The sequence below is a fragment of the Balearica regulorum genome, chromosome Z, assembly GCF_011004875.1.
Source record: "Balearica regulorum gibbericeps isolate bBalReg1 chromosome Z, bBalReg1.pri, whole genome shotgun sequence".
Classification (NCBI taxonomy): Eukaryota; Metazoa; Chordata; class Aves; order Gruiformes; family Gruidae; genus Balearica; species Balearica regulorum.
The window spans coordinates 35,565,142-35,582,768 of record NC_046220.1 but is presented as its reverse complement, the minus strand read 5'-3'; the positions used below and the strand labels follow the sequence as shown (position 1 = coordinate 35,582,768).

At 42.3% G+C, this 17,627-nt stretch overlaps 1 protein-coding gene across 1 annotated transcript in view; it reads left to right on the top strand.

Moving 5' to 3' along the window:
- Positions 1-11,937, top strand: part of CPLX1 (complexin 1) — a 120,025-nt gene extending 108,088 nt beyond the window's left edge. Inside the window, exon 4 of the mRNA XM_075740199.1 lies at positions 7,091-11,937. Coding sequence (XP_075596314.1) covers positions 7,091-7,288 — 198 coding nt within the window. The 3' untranslated portion in view covers positions 7,289-11,937. The remainder of the gene's footprint in view (positions 1-7,090) is intronic.
- The last annotated feature ends 5,690 nt before the right edge of the window (positions 11,938-17,627 follow it).

Here is a 17,627-nt window from a genome sequence, read left to right as displayed (position 1 = left end):
TGTCCTTCTTTCAAATGTGTTAAAAGGCTTCCCCAGAAGTTTCGTGCGGACTAATCCTCTCCCCCTCTCCATAGCACCTCCTTGTACATCAAGCCAGGGATAAATGAACTGAAAAGAAAGACAAATAGGCTAACAAAAACAAACAAACAAGAGCCAAAGTTCACACGCTAATGAAATCAAGAGATCTCTAATTTGAGGTGAAAGAAGAGCCAGTGCATGTTGCCGGGCCAGATCCGCATCAAAGCAGGCTCTGTGTGCTGAGAACAGAGTACTCAGGGTCTGGCTTTCAGTACTGTCATCTGCTGTAGGAAAACCCTTCTCTCATTCTGCAACATCCCCAACTCAGGTGCTTGGAGGGAATAGGCACCGGGGAAGAAAAAAATGCCGTTTCCATTGCCACGTAAACACACAGCAGTGCTCTCACCATGGTTAGATCTGTAAGCAATACTGCAGCATCAGTAAAAAGACAAAACCAGACCACAGTCCATCACAATGGCAGATGCTTTCCTGAGCCTCTGACTGAAAACTACCTCATCTTCACCTGAAGATTAAAGCCAAAGGTATACTTAGCAGCCTGGTCACTCACAGAGAGACCAAAGAAATCATGCAGAAAAACTTCAGGCTTTTATACATGAAATACACATGGAGGTTTTTTTTCTGTACCCCAGACTCTCACAGTGGTGGAGCTAAAGGTCAGTGCTAAACCCTACCTATTGCTCTGAATTTGTTTCAGTCCTACATGTAGTCCTGGCAGAGGGTTGCATGCGGTAATAATGGGAAGATCTTAATTGGGCTGGTGTTCTCTTTGGTAATGAAGAGAAAAAAATAATTTAGCGCACATAATAAATGAAGCCTAAAAGGATGGATGAAAGATAAATCTTTGTATAATAGCTGTGTCTTTTCAGTTTTCCAGATTTTTTTTCTTTTAAAAAGGCATTTCAGAAAGAATCAGGTTAAACATGGGGAGAAATATTTTAATTGTGAAGGGTAGTTAAGTTCCAGAGCAGGTGAGAGTTCTTCACCAGCTGAGGTCTCTAAGAAAAACATCGGTTCAGGTCAAGTTAACCTCGAAGTGGAAGGGTGGGCAAGTTGTCCTCTCGGTGTCTCCTCTAATCTTACACTTTCAAGTTCGGCTGATAATTTTGTTCTTTTTTTATTGTGTTGTGGGTTGGAATGTGAATGAAATTTAATAGACAGGGCTGTTTAAGAAGAGACAAGGTCTCCCCTAATTTGTATATGAACCAAGATAAGGAACAGGCATTGAAATCTCTTGGTAGCTTTTAAAAGCTCAGCTAGTAAATAAAATAGTAATTCCAGAGATGGCTGTATCTGTCACATCTGTTCAGACATATATTCAGTACCACCTGCAGCTACACAAAACCACTGAGGAGAAAAATTCCCTCAAGAGAAATGTAACCAGTATCATTCATATGCCAACTTTTTCCCAGAAACTAAAACTCAGTATTAGCTGACATGCAGTATTATTTGTTGGAATGCAGACTGAAGACCAATTTCAGGCTCTCAGAGCACCTTGTAAGGAAGTGATGTTTCCTGAGTGAAAGAAGAGGAGTGTTACCAGTTGTCCACAGTGAAAACAACCAGCCATGAACAATTCCTAGCACCATGGGTGGTGCACAGCTGTGTTGCAGGGTACTTGTATGCATACATCGTGATGTCAATCACCCAGATGCAGCCACAGTGGAGGAGATTTGGTTGACAGCTGCTACCAACCACAAAAAGTGCTGGCCAGACATGTCCGTCTAGGACATGCTGTTCCATTACAAAATTCCTGCTATCCAGACCTACATGGGTTTGTCTTAGCAAGACATTACAGCATTTACTTGCATCCCACTGCCTGCAGTAGGCTTCACATGCACACCTTGAGTCAGCTGAACCTTGTGTAAGTCAAACTTGTGAGGAAGTCAAGCTAGCCCAGGGAACACGGTGCCTTTCTTTGCTCCAGCGACTGAAACATGCCTTTATCTTTTTTACTTTCCCAGCAAATGATGCTGCAAGTCTGGGCTGCAGGGCAGGTGTGTAGTACCACGAGCACCAGTTCTCATTCCCTGCCTATCCAACTCTTAAGATGGAAGAGAAGTGTGCAGTGAAAATACCCAGTGATGAAAGAATCTGTGACTATACGAAGTATATACCTAGTGATATTTAATAGTTTATAGAGACTGTAAAATATGATAGATGGCAGTAGCAGATACAATTATGTGAGTAACTATAATAATCTTAGCGAGTCGCTATAATAATCTTAGCGAGTCGCTATAATAATCTTAGCAGCACACAATCATGGTAAATGATTGTTACAGTTTACCCAACAGGATAAGGTCAGCAAGACCACTTTGCTGGTCTTTTGAGTATAGGAGTCCCAGGGGCATCCTGCCTGGTATGTCAATGGCAAAGATGTTAATCATAGAATCATGGAATGTTTTGGGTTGGAAAGGACCTTAAAGATCATCTAGTTCCAACCCCCCTGCCATGGGCAGGGACACCCTCCACTAGACCACGTTGCCCAAAGCCCCATCCAACCTGGCCTTGATCACTTCCAGGGAGGGAGTATCCACAACTTCTCTGGGCAACCCGTTTCAATGTCTCACCACCCTCACAGTGAAGAATTTTCTCCTTATATCTAATCTAAATCTACCCTCTTTTAGTTTAAACCCATTACCCCTTGTCCTATCACTACACTCCCTGATAAACAGTCCCTCTCCAGCTTTCCTGTAGGCCCCTTCAGGTACTGGAAGGCTGCCATAAGGTCTTCCCAGCGCTTTCTCTTCTCCAGGCTGAACAACCCCAACTCTCTCAGCCTGTCCTCATAGGAGAGGTGCTCCAGCCCTCCAGCCAGCTTTGTGGCCCTCCTCTGGACTTGTTCCAACAGCTCCATGCCTTTCTTGTACTGGGGACCCCAGAGCTGGATGCAGGACTCCAGGTGGGGTCTCATGAGAGCAGAGTATAGTTCTTGTGGAATCACCTCCCTCGACCTGCTGGTCCTGCTGTTTTTGATGCAGCCCAGGATCCAGTTGGGTTTCTGAGCTGCAAGTGCACATTGCCGGCTCACGTTGGGCTTTGCAGCAGTTTATTCTCAGATTCCAGGATCCTCTGCACTGATAATCTTCAGGTTGTCCCACTATGCGGTCTTTGAGTTGTCTTTGTATCCTCCAGAAAAACCCTTCTGCATTTCCTTAGCTTCTCCAGATAAATCACTTGTTGTTCCTAAGGAGTCAGTTCCAAATCTGATCCAAAGATAACCACTCACTTGCACCTTGATTGCAGCTGTCTTCCTGGAGACTCAGTTCCACAGCTGACCCAGAGATAAGCAGTTACTTCTGCAAGTGTCTTAACTGTGATATTACTGCTTTATTCATCATGGCCTAGATATTTGGTAGAAAGATATGTTCATTTTTAGTAAGCAGTGGTTAGCTTGCCATAAGAAATGGTAACTCTATTTGTGGTGGGTTGACATTTTAGCTGTAGACCCACCTTAGCTCAATAGTCCCCCTATTCCTTGACACTCTTACTACCATTAAAGTTAGATCGAATTTCCAGCATGTGTCTGGTTTATACACTTACTTTGGCCTCCTAAGGAAAGCAGAAGGAATAGGGAAAGGAAAGAGATGTGGAGGAGGTTGATGTTAGCATCATTAGTCTGGTCTTTTCCTGACATGCAGTCAGTGAGTGTGGGATAAACCAAGGGCCATGCTATTTTTTCCCTGCTCTTTCCACCTGATGACTGAGAACTCCATCCCACCAGTTTTTTACCAGCATATGACCCAGTGAAAACAATCCTCATATGGCAAGATAGTAATGACTTTAGCAGCAGCAAGGTGGTTCACATACTGAAAATGTTTCACTATCTTGATGGATAGATCCATAATTCTACATTATTAACTATATGGTTGCATAAGTGAAGGCCAAGCAGATAATGATACAAATACAGCCTCTGATATTAAATTTTGTGGGACTGAACCTTTAAAAAACCCCCATAATTGTCCTAATCCTTCAAATTTTTTTGAGATAATGCAGTATTTCCCACCCTCAGGAAAACCAGAGCACCAAAATATTCATTATTTTTAGCTATAGTTTTCAAAAGTGTTTATTGACTTCACCTAAAAGATTTCATGTGAAGACACTAAGATGCTTTTTTAAATTTTTTCTCATATTAAGATTTTCCATTCTATAATCTGATTTCCTCTGAAACAATTTCAAACCTGGAATATGTCATTTTATTCACCTATGAATCATCACAGTATTACATTTTGATTAATGTAAAGCATTACAAAATGTCATCAAGTTTAAGTGGTAACACTTAAGAGATAAAACTGATCCTTTCTTAGGAAAATTGCTTTAGATGCAATGTCATCTTCCTCCAAGGGAAGAATACTTTTGTCCAAAAATAAATTTGTATTTGAGTGCTACATATGTATTAGGGGAAAATGTCTTGTTTCTACATGTTGTAGCATCACTAAGGGTAGGAACCATGAAAAATGAATTTCTGTACTTGGTATTTATGACAGTAAGCTGGAACAACAGAATCTGGTTTTCCTTAATGCCCTTTTAGAGTGAAAAATCTCTTTTCAGTCCATGTATTGCCCCATTCTGCAGATGCTCTATAAGACTGGCCATATCTTGTATGAGCTAAGATCTGTCTAGTGCTGTGCAATTCTCTGAGGGCAGTCAGTACAGGCTTCCTAAGGAAACATGCCAGCACAGGCTGACAAGTACAGTGCTAATTCTTTCATATAATCTTTGAGCTTCCCTCTGTCCTAGAACGTGGTAGCACTTGAGTGGTTGTTTTTATTTCACAGTTTCCTGTGGCCTGGATGTTTGTTCAACCAGTTCATGAGCTAGAGGATCAACCCACCACGAGTTGATACTTGCTTTGAGATGGAGAATTTGAAAACACGCAGGGGACCAGTTACTATGATTTGTGTTGTCTCCACTACTTCTCCTCTAGCTGGCAAAGGAAGATAAAGCAGGTAGATAAATTACACTGGGAATCACCTAGAGATACCTACCTGTGACTTGAGAGGGAGAGTAAATATCAACCAGCCATACAAACTGCCCACACCCGCGCAGTGTCTGTCATTCCCCCTGCAGTGGTTGCTGATCCTATGTTGGATCTTCTTTGTGGTGTTCAGCTCTGTAACTACCAGTTGATCAAATGCTTCCTTTGCCTCAGATGTGAATGGAGACATCATTTGTCTTGAACACCTGCCCCATGAAATCTGGTGTGACTGGCATCCACTAGGTATGAAAGTCCTAAGACAAATGTCCTTAATGAACATTTTGGCTCAGAAGAATTGATTTAGAGAACTAGGGGGTTTTGAAGTTGCTGTTTTCAACCTTGCAAGCTGTCATCCTAAATCTTAATGATGATGGAGAAAGGGAGCAGAAATACTGCTTTTGCTCAGAAATGCTTAGGAGTTTCTGTCAAATTCAAGAGCCCTTTGAAAACAGCAAGTTATGACAGCAGCAATGCATTTTTTGCTTTACTGGTAAACAATTTGGTCTATTCTTAATGGAAAAAATGAGAAGATAAAATCATGAAAAGAGCATCTATTTCATGTCTATTCAGCAGTAACATACTATTGATACTAGAAAATACTGAATACTTTTTATTAACATAATTCTTCCATGTTTTTTAAATCATATCTAATTTTCTTCTCAAAGTTCTTTTCAAGCTTATTTATGCAAAATGTTTTGCTGGCTTTTGCACGGGTTTAGATTAGTTACTTTATGGTCCTGATGTACGGAGAACAATCTTAATTCCATTTGGTACTTTAATTAAAATTTAGGCATAAGTAAAGGAATGGGTTTACAGAGAAATAATTTTGAAGCTAATAGCTGCTACAGCAAATCTGAATGCCTTTGCTCTTCCTCACAAAGGTCAAATGCCCCCCTAATGTAGCTGAAATGAAATGATTAGAAGTAAGAAAGAGGGTAGTTTGCAGGTACCCTTGTTGCTGTAGGTTTGCATGTGACAGTTCGAGGGGTTTGTTGTTTTTTTTTTTTTTTCATCATGTATCATCACAACCTCCAAAACTTCTGTGCAAACATGTATGGAAATAGCAGCAAAACCTGAGAATTACTGAAATGCATGAAGGCCAAGGAATGATGAGGGTTGGTGGTGCAGAAATTATTTTCCTTGAACATGCGTTCAAACTAGCAGTTAGAAAGAAAGTCCTAGTCACTGTGGGAGCTGAGATACTACAACACTTCTCTCCTTAGTCTGATTCACTCAGGTGTATCTTTACTCCTCTATTAAATCTAGCATTTTGAATATAAAATCATAAAATGAGACTGTGGTTATTTATGTAAAGTCTTAGTGGTGTGCCTTTAATTCTCAATGGGAGTAGCAAATTTCGGGTACCTATTCTATGTGCAGGCTTAAGGATGTTTCTCTTCAGACTGTATGAGTTACCTTTACCCCTAGAAGTGCAGAGTTCAGTGTGCAGACAGAGTTTCTCATGAAGATTTATTTTCACTAAGAGGTCTTTCTGTCCCATTTATACCAAGAGAACAGGGATGAGGTTGTGTAGGATATCTCCCGCATGAGAATATCTAAAACTGTGTCATTTTCACTGCAGTCTGCCTGTCTGTCCTGTCCTGGTTGCTTTCTTTTGTTGATAATTATTTTTTTCCTGAAGTTTTGACACATCCATAAACCTTTACTATAAAATGGTGCAGATGGAATTTCAAAATCATTGTGGATGACGGACTTGAGCATCAGATATGTTAACAGAAAAGAGGAGGACCAACACCAGTAGAATACCACCCCAAAACTTTACTAACACAGCATTTGTGTTGTCTTTGCTAGGCCCACAGCTGTATAGTCCCATATTCTCTCCCATGCTTGTTTCTGGGTGATCTGAGCATCTAACCATCTTGTCTTGTGAGACCAGTCCATCCACTGTACTTAGGGGGGAATTGTTAGAATTGGTAATTTGAGTGTCAAAAAGCAAAAGCAGAATATTAACAGTGATGTTCATATTACAGAAAATGAGTCAAAATGTGTAATGGCTGGCCTCATCACTCATCTTGTTCAGTGGGTGGCTGACAATGTATTATCTCTCTCCTGCAGTATGGGATAAAGAAGAAGGAAGAAAGGGAAGCAGAGGCCCAGGCTGCACTGGAAGCTAATGCTGAAGGGAGTCTGACACGCCCAAAGAAGGCGATCCCTCCTGGCTGTGGGGATGAAGAGGAGGAAGAAGAAGAGAGCATTCTAGACACAGTCATCAAATACTTACCAGGGCCCCTGCAGGACATGTTCAAGAAGTAATAGCTGCAGACTGTTAGCTGGGCATAAACAGTACTGCAAAGGATTTCTCTTTTGCCCAATGGGGATTTTCAATCTTGCCATCCATCACGCACCCCTTCCCACCTCTGCCCTCTGTTGCTCACTAGGAGTCCCTTCGCTTCCCATTCCTTTCTGACTGCCTCTTTCCCTTCCCGCCACCCCAAGACTTACCCATTCCTGTTTTGTACATAGTCACTTCCAGTAGATGCCTCTGAATGGATATAAAGATTAAAAAGCTGCAGACTACACAATTTTTATTATAAGCCATAGTATTATGTATGTTAAATAAGGCAACTGTACAGTACGCATAGAAAAGGAACAATCTCACATGCATTTCCACCCAAAGCAGGAAGGAGTGTTCACTAAGTGTGAACAGTGGCCTCTTTAATTTTCTTTAATTCTCTTTTTATTATCATTGATAAGAATTATTAGTCATTATTATTAATATTGTTGTTGATTGGCTCACACTAGCCATTTGTTGTTAAACACATCTGCCCTTGGAAGGGATATCTCAGTTGTCCCATGGAAGCAGAGCTTTTCTGTTTTAATTCCATCACTGTCATAAATAAGAGATCATTTGGAAGGTAAATCCTGCATGACTTACACAGCTGACATCACTCAGAAGTGTGGAAGAAGTGAGTCATCTGCCCTCAGATGCTGGTAGAATTTAAATGCCTCAGAATCTAAGCAAGAGTCATGTTACTTTGGGAATTAGCCATACACTTAACTTGAAAGAGCAGATTTGGTAAGACATTTGCCATACAGACAGCTGAAACCACAAGAGAGTGCATGGTACTCTGGTAGAGGACCTCCCCAACCCCTTTGAAGCCAATGACCAAGTACATAGGCTGCTCTGATTAACTAACCTTCCTCTTTCTGCCCAGTGCCATATTCAGTTGTCCTATTCCCAACAGTGCTTGCAGGATGGACATCTTTTTTCCAGTATATCGTTGCAACTGTGTCCTGCCCACCCCTTCCTGCAGTGTGTGCAAGGGTGTGGTGGCCTGAGTGTTAGCCATTGCCCTGGTGATCCAGAAATCCCAAGTATGCCTGCTATGTAACATGCTATATTACTGTGTTGCCTTGGGGAGGTCACTTATATTTCTGCCCCACCCAGCTTCTCCAGCTGTAAAATACATGTTTTGGTCTCTACCTACTATAAAGGCATAAAGTGAGGATGCTTCTCCAGTGCTATGCAGGAGCTAACTAATACTGTAACAGTGTGTGGCATCCCTTGATGCTAGTAGGGTGGGAGGAAATCTCTCCCACCATTATCTTTGTTGCCTTTTCCAGACACAGACACAGAGGACTTCTCAATACAGCATTGTAGGTATTCAGTAACTGCATAAGATAAGCCAAAATTCTACTTGCTAGTACATACACAGACTCATATACATAGACATTTTGAATACAGACATCTGAAGAGCTGATTCTGGATTTTTTGCATTTGGCTAGGTCTCTGTAGTTGCTGCTGTGAGAGCATCATGCCATTTCAGTCTCACAATCCTGTAAGAGAATCAGGGTTTGCCTGGCAGAACGTGCTTGTACCTGTCATGGGAACAAAAGTTTCCTAAGTACATGGAAAAGATTTGGAAGCAAATATGCACTTTCTACTAACAACAAAAGGGAAAGCAATCTGAGCCACTTCATTATGTTCCTAAATTAAGCATTTTACTTCAATGGAACTTCTTTGACACACTTGTTTAGTGGGACTGAGTTTAGGCACATATTTCAGTACTTTCCTGAATAGGAAATTTTAAAAGATATTTATCATCTTTTCAGGTAAGCAGAAGAAATGTGCACCATGGTTAAGGCAGTGAACTTGTGAACTCTGTGCCTTTTATCAGCATCTCTCATAATAGGGGGAAAATATTATGAAAGAGAACAAGTATATTTATTTTGCCCCTGCTCACCCAATTCTTATTCAGGTACGCTAGCCCTTGTTTCTTCATGAATAACTTCAACCATAAGTTTCTACCAAATCCAAGGTGGAGACTGAGGAAGTCTGACTGATCTACAAGTCAGAACCAACTGATAAAGATGCCACTTAGGCTGGATTTCCAAACAAGACATATTCATTCAAATACAAGCTGCCATGGCTTCCAGAGGAAAGAAAAGGCAGGTTTTACTCTTCTGGATAGTCAGTGGTTTTTTGCCCTAACTTTCATTTGAAGGAAGATGAGTGTCTCCCCCCTAAGACTTTAATGACCCACTCTTTATCTCTGAATCAATGCTTGGGTATAACATAGCAGTGTTGAGCAATTTAACATTTTCTAGGGAGAGTGTCTTACCCCATGCAAATTCAGCGACTAGTAATTTGAGTCTATTAAGTAAACCTCAAAGAAGTGAAAACTCTCCTTCTGTCACAAAGGCAGCAGCTGGTTTTGATGCTCTGCCACAGAGGGAACTAAATCCAACACCCCCGAAAGCTAAAAGGCAGAGACTGGCTCTTTGCTTCAGCCACTCATTGATAGTGAAATCTAGCCCAGATCCCACTGACACACCGACATCAATACTTTTCAAATACTCTGACTAGTCTTTGTGACTTGCGTCCTCTAATACATAAATAGAACCACCAGAAATGTGCCCCTGCTAAAAGGAACACATCCATTCATATTTTCACTCAGCCTTGTGCTGTAGAACTCTGCAAACAAAGAAAGAAGATGAGCTCCTACCACTTGGCTTTGGCCTTCCTCTACCACTTGCTTATTGACTTTTCCCTAGCCCCCATCATGGACTCACTTCCTCATCCAGCCAAATACTGTTCCTAACATAAAATCAGAATTTTCTGCCTAGTGTCATCCTTGTAGAATGGTACTGCCATTACTTCCTTGTTTGTTTTCACAGTCTCCCTGGTGGCTTGATGTGCATGTGTGTGCGCATGTGTGAAAGATGACGAAAAGGGAGAAAAAAGGGATAAGAGAGAGAAGGGAAGAGTATTTGGTATTATTTTTTCTAGCTGTGCCTCAGCATCTGTGCCATTGAAAGACTGGTCTAAGTCAGGATCTTCTGTGCCTTGTGCTCTGATTTTGTAAGCGCGTAGTGCTATCCCTGAGGTCTAGCATTAAACATACTGCTTTTGTGAGCTGAGCTCCTGAGCTGTGTGAACATCTGGATCCAAACCCTGAAGAGGGCCATAAGGACTCTGTGCTGAGTTGTTAGGCCTCATGCCAGGCTCACAGAGCAGGAGGAAAAGGGAAGGTGGTTTATTAAATAATGTTTGCTGAGTCTTTTTTGCTGTGGGGGCTTCCCAGGCCAGCCATGTCATCACTTCTGTACCTCAGCTCTCCACACCCGCAGCAGCCCTTCCTCCCTGGACAGCAGAGAGTTCAGCCAGATGTGAGCTGGTAGTTCTCATTTTAATTTTCCTTTTCTTTCAATAAAGAAACATGACAGAAGATCTACCACAGGTGCTGGACAGGTTTTGCTTGGTTTTGCCTCACATAACTTTTGGCACCTTGCATGAGTGCTGGACCTCTTCTCAAGTCATTCCACTGTCCCTGAAGTGCCTAAGCCATGCTGAAGACTCGAGAGCAGGCACTCTCCCCTCCCTTCTGCCCATCCGTTTCCCTTCCCACTCTGAACTGGCAACATGGGACACAGACACCTTTGGCTCATGCGTGGATGTGAGAAGCATTTTCTCAGACACTTTCCCCCTCAGCGCTCAAGCAGGTGTTGAAGCACTTAAACAAGACCAAAGAGAAGCATGGTTTATTGTTTGGATTCTGAATATCTCTTTGTCTTTCCATGCCATGGTTTTATTTGCATCACTGGTCTGTTCAATCTCAGGTAAATGAGGTCTTTTCTTTTTTTAAGTAGTTTTTATTTACACAGAAAGGTTGGTGGCTAGATACTGCAGCCGTTTCCCTACACAGCTCCTAGACCTTACTGGTTAGTTAAAAAAAAAAAGTTAAAGGGCCTCCACATTTGGAGGGTAAATGCTTTACCTTATGAACTCACATTTATCTTTAGAGAAAGCCATATGAAATCAGACTGTAATATTAATTATGAATGCTACTCCTGTGTTTAAAATAAATAAATAAAACAAAATATAAGATCATATGCTAAATCACTTTGGAGTTCCTCTGACTATGTTTCTAGTACCATACATTGGCTTAGGTCTTAGATCCCTCCCAATCCCTCTCTCTTCAAGAAAGACCATACCAATGCTGCTGAATACATCTTTTTGGCGAGCTTACTGTGCTAGAATAAGCATTGTTAGAAATTAGCTGTTGTGACCTCAGTTTAATGTCTTATGTATCTGAAAGTTGTCTGTATCTGTTCTGAATATATGTTATCAAGATAACTATTTCTTCATGTGCTGAGTTAGTAAAATGTTTCAATACTGTCATTACAAAATGGCTTGTTTTCTCTCTCTCTCTCTCTCACACACACACAGAGAGCAAAATTCAACATAGCCATGCATTTTCTAGTAGAAGTGCTCCTCGGCTTTCTTTCAGATGCATGCGGTACTCTCCAAGCAGCTAGAAAATTATTGGAAGTAAAAATTTTGTGAATGTGAATTTCATTTGTTATTTGACTGCTACTTTTTCCTGCATGATGTGGATAAATGGTATGATGTTCTTTTCAAATGGAATCACAGCCAATAAAAAACCCCAGTGATTTCATACATTTTTTGCAATGCTTTCCTGTGAAACTACTACAAGGCTACACTTGGAAATCAAAGTATAGATGCTGATATACAAATAGAGTTGTAACAGAATCAAGGAGAAATGTGGCTATTATTTGAATTACTATGCTAATTTTTTCATTTGTCAAAAACACTGATGAGATTTGACATACACAGGCGATTATCAGATTTCAAATAAGTTTTGCTATTAGGAATTAGTTTTTCTTAGGAAGAGCAGAACAACATTCCTTTGAAAGAAACACAGGCATCTAACTATGGTTTAGTGAGAATATGTTTGGATCTTAAAACCAAAAAGATAAAAAGCTGATTTGCAATGACATCAAGTATATCTCTGTGTCTAGAATTTGTGATGATACATACAAAACTCTTTGGGTGGCAAGTTGTACACAGCTAAGCCTCAGTTTACCTACTCAGGGACAAATCAGTAGTTGTGTTTAACATAAAAGCATTGCACCATGTCAGAAAAAGAGAAATTACCATACATCTCATAGGAAATGCTGAAACCCTTTCCCCTAGGAAACTGTCACAGAGAATCAGCCCATATTATTTACATCCCATAACACCTACTCAGACTTTGAGCCCAGCACTGCTAAGGCCAACACACACTAATGCTACTGCGGCCTGTGAGTTCAAGGGCGGGCCCTTCATTTACTCCAAGTTCCAGGCAACATCTGTGTTTGTGGAAGATAACAAGGCAAAAAAGTATTTTTCACCGGTTCCCCTAAGAAACAGCGAGGTTCAAGGGAACCAGAATAATCATATCACACCAGTGTGTTCAGGGGAGAGGTTCAGATACCAAAGAAGGAAAGCAGGTGATTTTGACAGGCTTCATTTTGCAATAGAGGTAAATTATTCTTTGGAACCAGCTTCTGCCTTCTTATTAAAAAGATATAGAAGGATAATTCCAGTGGTTAAGCTGGTACAATCTGCATTTTCCCACTTTAAAAGTACACTTTGTCACCTAGAACATTCTCCAGAGGGGAACAAGACAAAAAGAAATCATCAGGCACATATGAGTGATTCTGGTGAAAAATCACTCCAGTTGGAAAGGTGCATTAGTGATCTGCTTCTCAGACACTGGTCCTGGGATGCAGTGATCAGCCCTATGGCAAGCTCTCTGAATCGCCACTGACAGCAATGGAGGCACAGACTAGATGCTTGGGGCAGATATTAAACTTCCAAATGAAAAGCTAGGTGCAATGACACTCACCATTGATTGTCATGAGTAAGTCCATTTTAATGGCTTCATTTCCTTCTCTTCCTGAATTACCATGGATGATCTAGGCCTTATAAACCTCTGTGAAAATGAGACTTGAAAGGCTACTGGGCAATGCTGGCAGAATGCTGTCCTGTGTGTTGGCATCCCAGGAGGTTTGTGGCAAGCATTGATAGCCCCAGTTAAAAATTCTCAGCCCAGATTTTAATTCTCCTTTTCCAACTGTCCCTTCTCTCTTCAGGAAAAACAGGGTTACAACTGCATTGGGATCTTCCTTGTTGAAGATAGCTCTGCTACAGCCTGTCTCTGGTGATTTCACAGATGGTTTGAGATGATAGGCACTGAAAGCACAACTGAGAAAGACAAATGGCTGGAGTTTGTGATGTCAAACACCCATGCTTTCTTGAGTCTTCAGTATTTAGAGGGAAGCAGAATTCTGCTAGCGCTGTGGGATGGAAAAAACTTTTTTTCATCTGAGATGTGCTTTCCTCCAAAACCCTGTTTTTATACTAGAGGGTCAGATAGAGCAGTGTATTTAGCAAGCTTAAGCTGCAGCACCTGAATGTCTTTTAGGTCAGAAAACGACCTCTTTAAAACTTACGTGGTGAACATTTCAGCTAAGCTATGAGATGCTTAGACCATGGCAAGCAACATCTGCCTGACTGAAAATGTAGTTCAGTTCTATTTAATTTTTAGTAAAAAATTATTTTAAAATTTACACAAAATGGAACATCATCTTTGCCATTTGTCAGCTACTGGTCAAAGAAGAAGTCAAGCTCAAGCAAAGTCCAGTCTGAATGAGAAGGGAGAATGTGTGCTAAAATGGAATTAAGGTATTAAGACTTTATATTGTTTTAATTTTCACTTTATTGGTGCTGAAAATAGCCAAATCATGTACAATCACTTCAAATTGGGTTATGTAAACCATCATCCTGAAGCCCACGCATGGTTGAGATGGGACTCTTTACTATTCCAGTTTCATAGCCTGTTAAGTTGTGAATTTTCTGCATACATGAACCCAATATCTAGCAGGTGGCTTTTAAACTGTTGAAAATGAGACACCGTTCCAGGCTTCTCCATCTTACCAACAGCTGCACAGATGCTCATCAAATATTCACCCCTCAGTGACAAAGAATCCTCTTTTTTTGTGAAGACTGATCATGGCAAATCACAGAGCAAATGTGAATATTTTAAGGTGAATGCATTTACAAATAAATAGATTAATAGAAATTGACTCTCTGAAAAAAATACCTTGGTACTGAAACTCATATGGAAGACTTGGGGACAAACCCCATGAGTAATATTTGAAGAAATTCCAGCATATCTATTGCCAACCATTAGCAGACAATTTGGTTACAGATTGAAAGCCTTACTCAGATGATTAAATAAAGAATTGGGTTTCACAGTACTAAATGGGGATGAGATGCAAGCCATTTGGAGGTTTTTAACATTGTGTTACAGTATAGTATTAGGAAGTACCTAATGATCTCTTGTTTTTACCTAAAAAAAAGATCCTTCATCCTCTGTGGGATTGCAGCGATTTTTAGTGTGGAGATGAGCCAGACTAGCTTAATAGGCTGTGACAAAGAGAGAAAAAATAAAATGTCCACTACCCAGTTAAAATCATAGGCTGGGAGATGGCGATTGCTCGTGGGTTTTTCAGATCAGCTTAACACAGCTCTGCACTGCATTCAGGGGGAGAAAAATCAGAATAGAATATTTTAGTGGAAATTTCCTAGGCAGTCTACACAAGTTCTCTTATTCACTGAGGTTGTGAGGGATAGCTCAGCAGGAACACTACAGTTGTGCACAAGAACAGGCTCTGGAGACATATTGCCATGCAAAGCACGAGGGAGAATACTGCCCAGTTACTAGAGTCTCGCTCACTTGCCTGAGAAGAAGCTAGAGGTGTTTTCCTCCACTAATGAAGTGAGGACAATGATACTGACCCCTCTTTGAGATGTCCCAATGAGATGTACTCATGCATAAGCAGCATCTCTGAGGATTCTTAGAACTCAGATGTCAACAATATCCAACGAATGTATGTCAGAGAAACTCGAGAATGATGAGATGAAACAAATGAAAAAGATGTGACTAGTCAAATGTTACTGTAGGCTATGGCACCAACTAAAATTAGTTAGAGCATCCTAGGTGATAGTCAGATATTTAAATGTACTTCTTTTTCAGACAGAAATTTACTTACCTTCTGTAAAGTCCACTACATACTTATATAAGCCTAGAAGAGAAGATCCAGGGGCTCCAGACACAACAGGAACCAACAGGGAAACACTGGAAGAATACATCAAAAGAAGTCCAGCCACTCCAGTCAGTAAGTCAGCCTCATCGGGGGCACAACTGAAATGGCCATATGCGAATGCACATAACATGGGGAATAAACAAGAGGAGTTAGAGATGTGCTCACGCCTGCAAGGCTATGAATTATTGACATTACACAGATGTAGTGGGATAGCTCCTGTGACTGGAGTGTAAGGATGGAATGGTACAGGCTCTTTAGGAAGGACAGGCAGGGCAGATGAGGAGGTGGTGTCGCCCTCTATGTAAATGACCAGCTGGAGTGCATGGAGCTGCAGCTGGGAATGGATCAGGAGCCCACCAAGAGCTTACGGGTCAGAATTAAAAGGAGGGCAAGGACAGGGGACATTATAGTGGGGGTCTGCCACAGGCCACCCAACCAGGGAGACCGAGCAGATTAGACCCTCTATAGGCAGATAGGAACAGCCTTACGTTCACAGGCCATGGTCCTTATGGGGGACTTCAACCACTCCAGCGTCTGTTGGAGGGGCAACACAGCAGGGCACAAGGAATCCAGGAAGTTCCTGGAATGTGTTGATGACAACTTTCTCCTCCAAGTGTGTGTTGGTTTTGCGTGGCAAGGTTTTGGTAGCGGGGGGGCTACAGGGGTGGCTTCTGTGAGAAGCTGCTAGAAGCTACCCCTGTGTCTGATAGAGCCAATGCCAGCCGGCTCCAAGACGGACCCGCCGCTGGCCAAGGCCAAGCCAATCAGCGCCTCTGTGATAACATATTTAAGAAAGACAAAAACAGTTAGAGAGAGCTTTTGCAGCCAGAGAGAGGAGTGAGAAGATGTAAGAACATCTGCAGACACCAAGGTCAGTGAAGAAGGAGGGGGAGGAGGTGCTCCAGGCGCCGGAGCAAGATCCCCCTGCAGCCCGTGGTGAAGACCATGGTGAAGCAGGCTGTTCCCCTGCAGCCCATGGAGGGAGGATGAGGGGGTGTAGAGATTCCACCTGCAGCCCGTGGAGGACCCCACGCCGGAGCAGGTGGAGACACCTGAAGGAGGCTGTGACCCCGTGGGAAGCCCGCGCTGGAGCAAGTTCCTGGCAGGACCTGTGGAGCCGTGGAGAGAGGAGCCCACGCCAGAGCAGGTTTGCTGACAGGACTTGTGACCCCGTGGGGGACCCACGCTGGAGCAGTTTGCTCCTGAAGGTCTGCACCCCGTGGAGGAGACTCACGTTGGAGAAGGCCGTGAAGGACTGTCTCCCGTGAGAGGGACTCCATGCTGGAGCAGGGGAATGATAAGAGGAGTCCTCCCCCTGAGGAAGACGAAGCGGCAGAAACACCGCATGATGAACTGACCGTAACCCCCACTCCCCGTCCCCCTGTGCCGCTGGGGGGGGCGGAGGTTGAAGCCGGGAGTGAAGTTGAGCCCGGGAAGATGGGAGGGGTGGGGGGAGGTGTTTTTAAGATTTGGTTTTATTTCTCATTCCTCTACTCTGTTTTGCTTAGTAATAAATAAGATGAATTCCCTCTCTAAGTTCGGTCTGTTTTGCTCATGATGATAATTAGAGAATGATCTCTCCCTGTCCTTATCTCGACCCGTAAGTTTTTTTTTTTTTTCATTGTACCTTTTCTCCCCTGTCTAATGAAAGAGGGGAGTGATAGAGCGGCTCTGGTGGGCACCTGGCCCTCAGCCAGGGTCAACCCACCACAGTCCTTTTTGGCGCCCAACGTGGGGCACGAGAAAATCGAGATAAGGATAGTAATTGGAAGAGGTAACGGGCAAAACATTGACTGAACGTAACTTGAGAGTGATATAGTGGTGAAGGGACTAGAGATAGATTTTGTGTGTAGATTGTCCACTCTTGTTTGGTGTTGTGATAGTGTTGTTTTGATGTTGGTGTGGGGAATTCTTTTTTCTTTTCTTTTGTTGATGTGATTAGTGTTTGTGGAGTTTTGTGTTGAATGTATATTTTAATGATAATTCTTAAATATGTGATTCACAGAGGCGAGGGGTGGAATGTGTTGGTTTTGCGTGGCAAGGTTTTGGTAGCGGGGGGGCTACAGGGGTGGCTTCTGTGAGAAGCTGCTAGAAGCTACCCCTGTGTCTGATAGAGCCAATGCCAGCCGGCTCCAAGACGGACCCGCCGCTGGCCAAGGCCAAGCCAATCAGCGCCTCTGTGATAACATATTTAAGA